General features: G+C 44.6%; 1 protein-coding gene across 1 annotated transcript; it reads left to right on the forward strand.

Moving 5' to 3' along the window:
* The first annotated feature begins 258 nt into the window (after positions 1 to 258).
* Positions 259 to 8,050, forward strand: HHEX (hematopoietically expressed homeobox). Its single transcript, XM_044662630.1, has 4 exons — positions 259 to 651; positions 3,796 to 3,974; positions 4,690 to 4,740; positions 6,825 to 8,050. The coding sequence occupies exons 1-4, from the start codon at positions 273 to 275 to the stop codon at positions 7,047 to 7,049; spliced, it is 834 nt and encodes a 277-aa protein (XP_044518565.1). The 5' UTR covers positions 259 to 272; the 3' UTR covers positions 7,050 to 8,050.
* The last annotated feature ends 1,146 nt before the right edge of the window (positions 8,051 to 9,196 follow it).

A 9,196-nucleotide genomic window follows, 5' to 3' on the forward strand; every position in this document is an offset into this window, starting at 1 on the left:
AAGCACCGGAGCACCCCTCGGATCTCTGGGGGGGCGGAGAGCCGCCAGAGAGAGCGGGAGGGGGGGCGGTCCAGGGGCAGGGGCGGGAGACGACTCTCGGGGCCCAGTCCCATTGGCCACCGGGCCCTGCGGCAGGAAGGGGACAGGGACTAGGCGGCCCCACCCCGAAGCCGGACGAGCCTATCGCCTGGAGCTCGAAGCCCGGATAAATGTAACGCCGGGAGGTGGGAGGGCTGCTCACAGAGGGGCTGCCAGCTAGCCAAGCGGCAGCCATGCAGTACCCGCACCCCGGGCCCGGGGCCGCTGTTGGGGTACCCTTGTACGCGCCCACCCCGCTGCTGCAGCCCGTGCACCCGACGCCCTTCTACATCGAGGACATCCTGGGGAGGGGGCCCGGGGCCCCGCTGCCGCCAGCCGCTCCCACCCCCACTCCCACTCCTACTCTGCCTTCGCCCAACTCGTCCTTCACCAGCCTCGTGTCCACCTACCGGACCCCCATCTACGAACCCACGCCAATCCACCCCGCCTTCTCCCACCACCCGGCCGCGCTGGCCGCCACCTATGGGGCAGGCACCTTCGCGGGGCCTCTCTACCCCTTCCCCCGGACGGTGAACGACTATACGCACGCCCTGCTCCGGCACGACCCCCTGGGTAAGGCGGCCGGGGGCAGCGTGGGGGGGAGTGTGTCACCCGATGGCGACAGCGCTGGGGCGTAGGTTCTGGTCCCGGCGAGGGCGTGGGCGGGCAAGCGCAAGCAATTGAAAGTTATAGAAAAAGCCATTGAAAACGCCAGCCTCGGCCTCTTTCGGTGTGCTCGGCCTAGGGAAAGGAGCTGGGGCTGGCCCGTTCCGCCTGCCCTCCCTCTTGTCTTGCTATTTCTCAGTCGGGACTGACCACACTAGTGACTCAGATTGGTTTTCCTGCCCCTCGCCCACTTACCCTACGAAAAATAGCTGCGTGGCAGTGTGTGGTCGGAACCAGACTGGCTCACGGGGTACCTCTCGGGGTAGCCGCTGGACTTGGGTATAGCAACCAGCTTTCGATGCCTAGAGCTTAATTTATTATTGCATTCGCTATAGGGAGTCAGTTATTGGGGGAATCGGTGTGGGGAGGCGGTGGGGCCGAAGTATGAGGGATCAGGGAAAACGGAGATGGTGCACGAAAGTAAGCGGGTTTGGGGGAACCCAGATCCCCTTGCGGCACTGATAGCCTCAGGCAGCCCTGGTGCTTACAAGGCTGGACTTGGTTCAACAAGTTTGTGCAGCGAAAAGAGCCTGACCCTTTCCGTTCATACAGGAAATCTTGAGTTCTCGATAGGAGTAAATCTGGTTTCAGAAGCTGTTAAGTGTTTTCCTGGCTGCATGGAGCAGCCCCTTCCCCGGGAGTCGTGCACACTGCTGATTATTTTATCGACATCCTCAATACAGACAAATTCAGGAAACACTCGACTTCTGATAGCCGGGATCCGTTTTTCTGATATTGTTCATTTCCTCTGTGTGGGATGTGACTTTATGGCAGCTAAAATAACCAGTTGCTTCCTATTTTTTTTTTTTTTTTGAGGCTGTTTTGCACCAGTCTGTAGGCTGACGCAAGCAAAATCTCGAAAAACAATGCTAGATTTTCAAAGGTTTCAGACGCAGACCGACGGGACGGACAGACCAAAGAGCGCAGAAATCCCTGGGTGTTGGAGGGGCCAAAACCCAATAGCCTTCCCTCCCAAGCATGTTACATTTAATTTCGTCTGGTTATTGGCCCGTGCCCTCTTGCTGGCCAGTGGGGCAGTGATTGCAACTCTTGTGAATCCAAGCCCAGGGACCGGTCCCAAGAAACTTGCCTCAGTTTTGCCCGGGTCGAAGTAAATTTTCTTGGATGCATTGTTAAAACGTAGATACGAGCCGGGGGGGGGGGGGGGGGAGGGAGGGAATAGGCTAACTTTTCCCCTGTGGAATGGGGGAGTGGTATCGAAGTTCATCCCAGTAAATGAAAGATTAAAGGAGCGCATCCATAAATAGCTGCCCTTCTCGGCAGCTACTGAGAAAACATGGGTTAGAGCAGGTTACCTTAGTTAGATTACTGTTGTGTTTCCAGGCTCCCTGGGACCGACTCCCAAGGACCCCTGAGGCTGGCACTCGGGGAGGACGTTTGCACAGAGAATGCAGTGAGTTTCCTTGGGTTACGACTGTGAAAGAGCAGAAGGAAGCATGGGGCTTTTCGAGATAGACCAACAGGAAACACATTGACGGAAATGTTGCCATAGCCCTAGGGGTGGCTTTAACTGGCCTGCTCAGAGAGCCTGGTGTGAAATCAGAGGAGCCAGAAGAATCACACTTAACGAAGATTGAAAAGTCTTGGTGCACCCTGGACCGTAGGCGAGCCAAACCCCAATCTCAGAGGGACCTTTATGGGAGAAGCTTTATTTTTTCCCTAAGAAAACTTTTGTTGGCTCCATGTAGGCTAATAAAGAAACAGTATAAGGGGCCATTACTATATATTTTTGGTATGAGATCCAATCAGACTGGTGTATTTGAATCGTGCCCCCCCTCCCCCAGGGGCTTTGCCAGATGAATGGTGGTATGGGCATAGGGAGAAGTAATAATAATAGTATCTGGGGCACCTAGCTGGCCCAGTGGATAGAGAGACAGTCCCACAGACAGAAGGAAAGTTTGGGGTTCAAATGTGGCCTCAAGACACTCCCTAGCTGTGTGACCCTGGGCAAGTCACTTAACTCCCGTTGCCTATTCCTTACTGCTCTTCTGCCTTGGAACCGGTATCCAGTATTGATTCTAAGGTGGAAGGTAAGGATTTTAAAAAGAATAATACCATCTTATCCAAGAGATTTCCTCAAAATATCCTTGGGTGTACATAGCTACTGCAAATATTCTTATTCCCTCTTTACAGATGCTCTCTTTACTCCAGCTGAGGACTGGAGAGAAGTGCATTGCTTTTGGTATTGAGTTCTAGTTACATGCCAAATCAAGATTATACTGCCAGGTGATTAAGTACCTACTAGGTGGGCATTGTGCTAATGGCTCCAGTTACAAAAAGAAGCAAAAGACAGCCCTTACCCTCAAATAACTTATAATCTAATGGAGGAAACAACAAGCAAACAAATATATACAAATGATATAGATAAAATAAATAGGAAGTTGTTAGAAGAGAGAAATCACTGGAATTAAAAGAAAAAAAGACTTCCTATAGAAAATGGAATTTTCATTGGGACTTAAAAAGAAATCAGGTTAGTTACTAGCTCAGTGACGCCCTCAGGACCACGACCCAATTTTTTGACTCCAAGTCTCAAATTAGATATGTTAAATTGCTATGAGTCAAGAATGACACAGCTAAAAGTCTGAATAAATTGTTATTGACAAGCTCCAGAATTTCCTTGAGTAAAGAGAGAAAAAATGTGTGTGAGAGAGAAGAGAGAGCGAAGGCATCTTGCTTCTCAACTGAAAGAACCCTAATTTGGAGCCAGGAGAACCCTTTGTTAAAATCTCTGCCCACACTTAATTGTGTGACAATAAGCTAGTTTGCTTTAGTTTTCTGAAATTCAGATTTCACCTTGATAAAATGGCATTTTTGCTCAAATGAATTATCTGCCTCATGGAATTTTTGTGAAGAAACCACTCCATACAAATTGCTGTGTAGATTGTGTTGTAGTATTTCCCCCTAGCACCACTAGAGAAATGGGCCAATGAGGAGTCCACCATCTTATTTAAATATAGGAAGGACTGGAGACTCAGTGGTTTGGGTAGTCAAGGTTACGCTGACCCTACCTTTTCCCTTCTTCCTCAATAGGCAAACCCCTTCTCTGGGGCCCCTTCATGCAGAGGCCCCTACACAAAAGAAAGGGAGGACAAGTAAGATTCTCCAATGACCAAACCATCGAATTGGAAAAGAAGTTTGAGACCCAGAAATACCTTTCCCCACCTGAGAGGAAGCGCCTTGCCAAGATGCTACAACTCAGTGAGAGGCAGGTGAGCTGAAGAACGTGATACCTTGGAACTCTGGGAAAACAGTGGATCAGAATGAGGAAAATGAAAGGACAGAAAAGGCTGGCTTAAGCTGGGAGCATCTGATCTAAGACTCTTAGGCCCTATATAGGTGAACACTGGAGAAAGATGTACATCACCTCTTTTAAATGATTTTGACAATGTCAAAGTACCTTACATGAATAGCGAGGCATTATGGTACAGTGATAGATCTTACAAACAGCTTGTGGCTTTGCCTCTTGCTAACTTAATTGACAAGTCACTTAAGCCTAATTTTCTTTGTTAAACAATTGTTTCCTTAGATGACATATATAAATGAGTTAACTTGACTTCCTACATATAAACCATTACTTGGCAATTGGGGGTGGTGGTGGTGGTGGTGGTGGTGGTAAGGAAACAGCACCTGAGTACAGCTTGTACCCTGCCATTAATTTAACTTATCTAAAGCTCTCTCTATAAGTTTAAGCTTTATTTGTTATCTGTAAAATGGAGAGAATAATGCTGGCACTAGCCGTTGTGAGCCACGGTGCTTTGCAGAAGTTTGTTTTAAAAAAATAAAAACAAAAACGACAAAACAGCCCGTCTTGCATCTACTAGCTGTGCCCTCGGACCCCAGGATCCTTCTGATCCCATTTCCAAATAACCCCTAGAAGGTCTGCATCCCGAACAAGTAGCAACGGATCCTTTTCTCTCTCTCTAGGTGAAAACCTGGTTCCAGAATCGACGAGCCAAGTGGAGAAGGCTTAAGCAGGTACGTGGCTCGGTCCGGTTGCTATAGCAATAACTCTTTTAATGATCTTATCTTCTAACGGGATACCTATTCGGAGTTGTGTGCAAAAGTCATCCCAGAGGCTATTTAGCCTCTTCACCTTGATTAAAAAGGCAAATAGTCTTTTTGGAATCCCGGAGGACTCGGCCAGGCGGCACTAACGCTAAAAGCGCCTAATGCAGTCAGTTCCGATGGCCATTACCGTGGGGGTTTCACACACTGGCTATTAAAGGACCACGCTAATTGTTTTATAAACCCATATGTTGTTTATCTAATTAACGCAGGAAAGATAAAGTAATTGCCAGTAAATGACTTAAGCAGTTATCTTTGGGGAGAATATTGTTTCTTCTATTGACACAATTATAATAAAACCGGGCAGGACTGGTGGGTAAATAGAAGGAAACAAACACCTTGGAGTCTATTTGTTCGGCTGCACACACAATGAAAATATCAACTATTTTTAACTCCTGCCCCAGCGGCCTGCTTAATTCCGGCAATAAAGGGGAAGAGATTCTGAAATAAGAGAAAAATTTCGATCTGATTTACAGATGCGATTGAAGCTTTTCCTAGGGAGAATAAAGCTCGGGGCTGCAAAAGTTGGGAGGCTGGAAGAAGCGGACTCCGTCTCTTCTTAGTATCTCCAGCCGGTGCGGCGCTGGACATATAGTTGAGGCTTAATTAATGTTTGTTGAATTGAGCTAAAAGGCAATCATCCCCCTAATTCGGTTACAAAGTTTGTCAAAGCTCTCCCGGTGTTAATTAAGAATCCGGGACCGATTTGTGGCGATCTGCACTGATCAAAGTTACCTAATTAATGGCCGAGTTCTCCATTGTACTTTGTTGCCTATGTGTGGCTTCCAGTTTAGTAGAAAATGGAAAATTTCAGTTATTCTTGAAAGCATACAATTTTAAAACTCCTTGAAAACAATACATGATCGCAAAACCAATTCACTTTTAGTTCCCTACGGAGATGGGGAGCTTGATCCCAATTTTAACCCTGAGTTTGGTTTATTTTTACTTATCTTAGATGTGCCCAAGTAATTTTGGGCAGGATTTTTATTCTTCCCTCAGAATTTTTTTTTTTTTGTTTTCTTCTTTAGATTTTAAACAAACCGCAACTACTTTCTTCTCAGTTAGGAGCAAGCTACCAGTTCTATGTTTATTTTAATATCTGGCTCTCATTGCATGCCTCTCTTCTACAAAGAATCTTCCCATAATGCCGAAGTCCTTTCCCTGAAACTGCCAGCACTACAGCTGGGCTGTCCTTTTTTCCGTGTCCATGACTCCTCTGCTCAAATGTGTCTTGTTTAGACTTTACTTCATAGAAGAGATTGTAAATTGGGCTTTTCTTAAATCGTTTTGAAAGTATTCATTAATTCGTTTTCCAGTGCTGGTATTTTTTAATGTGGAGAAAAATTTATTAGTGGATAAACCATGTTAATGCATCTAGTGAATGCCGAAAAGGGGGGAACTTACATTGATCTTTATTTTTAAAAACTAATTTCTTCAGACAATCTTGAAATCACTGGATTGGGCTGTACTTAAATGAGAAATGTTCAATTAGCACAATTTCATTATGGAAGAATATTCCTGGTGGCTTTTTTAGTCTTTGGGAGATTTTAACTTCACTTTGATATTGGCAGCTTGATTTCTTTGTTTAAAATTCATTTCTTCATTAAAAAGCACTTATTAAACAACTATTCGGGAGATTGAGGGGTGGTGGTGGGGGGTGGTGGTGGTGAGAAATGGCCCCTGCCCTCAAGGAGTTTATTTTCTATTGGGAAGGGAGGGAACCAAAATGTACATAGATAAGTTGATGCAGAATAATTTCCATGGGGAAGGCTAGAGCTACCGGGGAGAGTTGAATGTGTTAAACATACCCTTTCACCCCAAAACTGAGACTTTAAGCTTTTGACAATCTAACTCAGCAAGCTACCAATAACTGAGCACTTTTAACAAGACCTGCTTAATATTAAAGAACAGGAATGAATTCTAAAGCCAACATGTTAGACAGCCCATTTCCTGCTACTCCATATCCAACTGCCATTTTTATTCCTTTTATATAGGAAAACCCTCAAAACAAAAAAGAGGAATTGGAAAATCCAGACCGTCACTGTGATCAGAGACAAGATAACTGTTTGCCCAGTGACCAGACGAAAGACCTCTCTTTGGATAGCACGCAGTGTTCTCCCTCTCCTGCTTCCCAGGAAGATTTGGACTCAGAGATTTCAGAGGATTCTGATCAGGAAGTGGACATTGAGGGGGATAAAGGCTATTACCAGGCAGGATGATGAGTGGACACCAGGAACCTGAGCAAAACTGGACTTGGGAACAATAACATTTATTTTCTTTTAATTGGAAGATCTCTGTGGAAGAGCTGAGGGAAAAAAATGAACCAAAGGGAATTGCTTTCTCTCTTATCAGAAACCTAAACAATTTGGTGTTTTGGCTAGTTAACAAATATACACGTTAACCTTGATTTTGTTACTAAAGAAATATCTATGTTTTGATTTTAAGTTGTAATGTTAAAAGTGATTTTGCACTGATTAAGCATATTTCCCCAAGTAAATTGCCACAGCCGGCTTACCAAATTCTTGATTTAATTTAAAATAAAAATACAATATGTAGTTTTAAAGATGCTTTTCTTATTCCAGATCTATGATCTATTTAACACCACAGGAGATTCCTTGTGCTTGAAGTCTCCTGGGGTGGACCCAGTCCCAAATCCAGGTAACCTGGATATCACTTTTTAAAAAAGTGAATTTATTATTTTTTTTTACTTTTATCTAAAACTCACAGCACATCTGACTTAAACCTGGTTAAACTTGGAATTACTTCAGAGATTTGCCTGTTAATCTTGCTCTTTTGTCTGTAAAATATTCTGGATAAGATGCTGCCTTCTGCAAATGTCTGATTATCTTCCAGTAACTATTTGACAAGAAACTGTGATAAAGGGCGTGACAGGCTATTGAAGAGAAACTGACATATCAGTTACTAAAACTAATCTCAAATATACTCGAAGTAGCAGGCTGAATTTTATATATATATATATATATGTATGTAGATTGTAGATAATTCTTTGTGGGTTTATATTGTTCATTGTTTATATTGTGTATATACTTGTTCACCGTCAAAAAAAAAAAGGACAAATTGACAAAATGGTATCTTTTTTTTTTTTAAGAGAGAAATGTGTCTATAAAACAAATTCATTGATGAATCAGCTGGAAGCTTCCATGGCATTCTGTTTTTGCTCTGTCAGAAATTGCAAAATATATAGAATTCTCTGTTTCTGTTTGACCAGCCTGAGCTGTACTTGGTTTAGGAATGAATTTTCACCACCTCTGGGATTTGTGTTAGTATTTGCCCAATCCTAATCCTTTAGTCACTTTATGCAAATGGATGAGAATGGGTTTTGCCTCTCACCTTTCTGGGATAATGTTAATTGGTGTTGGGGAAGACTTGATTTAGGCAAGGCCAGCAGTAATTATTGAGAAAGTGGGCTTTGGGGAAGAGAAGAGCTACAGCTCTGTGAACCAGCTGATAAGTAAGTGGTCAGTATGTTTAGAAAGAGAAAGGCGAAGAACAGAACTGAAAGTGAGTGGGCCTGCCCTTGGGCTTCCCCCACCCCCTACCTTTTTCCCCAGCAGCTACCCCGGTTGTATTGATTGATTTGCAGCAGGAGCCTTTGGCTGGTCTCCGGTTGCCCTTGACCTGCTTGAGTCAACAGTGTCCCCTCCTACCCCCATCACGATTTTCAATTAGAGACTTTTGGAAAGGCTACCCATGAACTGGCACTGTAATCCTGGTCAAGTCATTGTGCATTGTCCCTAATAAAATTGAGGGGGTTGGGCTAGAGATGGTTTTTAGATGCTAAATTCCAGGATCTCTCTGACAGTTGATCTCTAACTTCCATATGTGTAAACTGAGTTACCTGGGATCTGGCTGGGGAAAAATGGGTGAAATTCAGGAACAGACAGGCCAGCCCACCTGTATGCATCCTAGGTAACTGGGTAAACCAGCAGAGACCTTTAGGAGGGGCAGTGGCCTCAGTTTACAGAATCACAGAATTTGAGAGTTAGATGGTAGCTTAGCCACTATAGTTTAGCCTGAAAGGGAACCTCATCTTAAAGGGGTCATCCAGCCTCTGCTCCAATTAAGGGGTAGCCCATTCCACTTTTGGATACTTGTAATTGTTAGGAAGTTTTCCCTGAAGTCAAGCATACATTTGCTTCTTTCCAACTTCATTACCCTAAACAGAACAAGTTGAATTCTTCTTCCTCATGACAGTTATGTCCCTCTCCCTCCCTTCTCTGGGCTAACTATCCCTGGTTTCTTCAGCTAGTCCTTATATGACAAGGGCTCGAGGCTCTTCACTGTCCTGGTTGGGCTACATGGTTGGACACTCTAGTTTACCAATGCCTTTTAGTGACCAGATCTA

This window comes from Gracilinanus agilis, chromosome 2 (assembly GCF_016433145.1).
Source record: "Gracilinanus agilis isolate LMUSP501 chromosome 2, AgileGrace, whole genome shotgun sequence".
In the NCBI taxonomy this organism is placed as follows: Eukaryota; Metazoa; Chordata; class Mammalia; order Didelphimorphia; family Didelphidae; genus Gracilinanus; species Gracilinanus agilis.

Coding starts and splice junctions, on each gene's coding strand:
- HHEX (XM_044662630.1), top strand. CDS start 273: ATGCAGTACCCGCACCCCGGGCCCGGGGCCGCTGTTGGGGTACCCTTG. Junction 652..3,795: donor GCTCCGGCACGACCCCCTGG/GTAAGGCGGCCG, acceptor CTTCCTCAATAG/GCAAACCCCTTCTCTGGGGC. Junction 4,741..6,824: donor AGTGGAGAAGGCTTAAGCAG/GTACGTGGCTCG, acceptor CCTTTTATATAG/GAAAACCCTCAAAACAAAAA.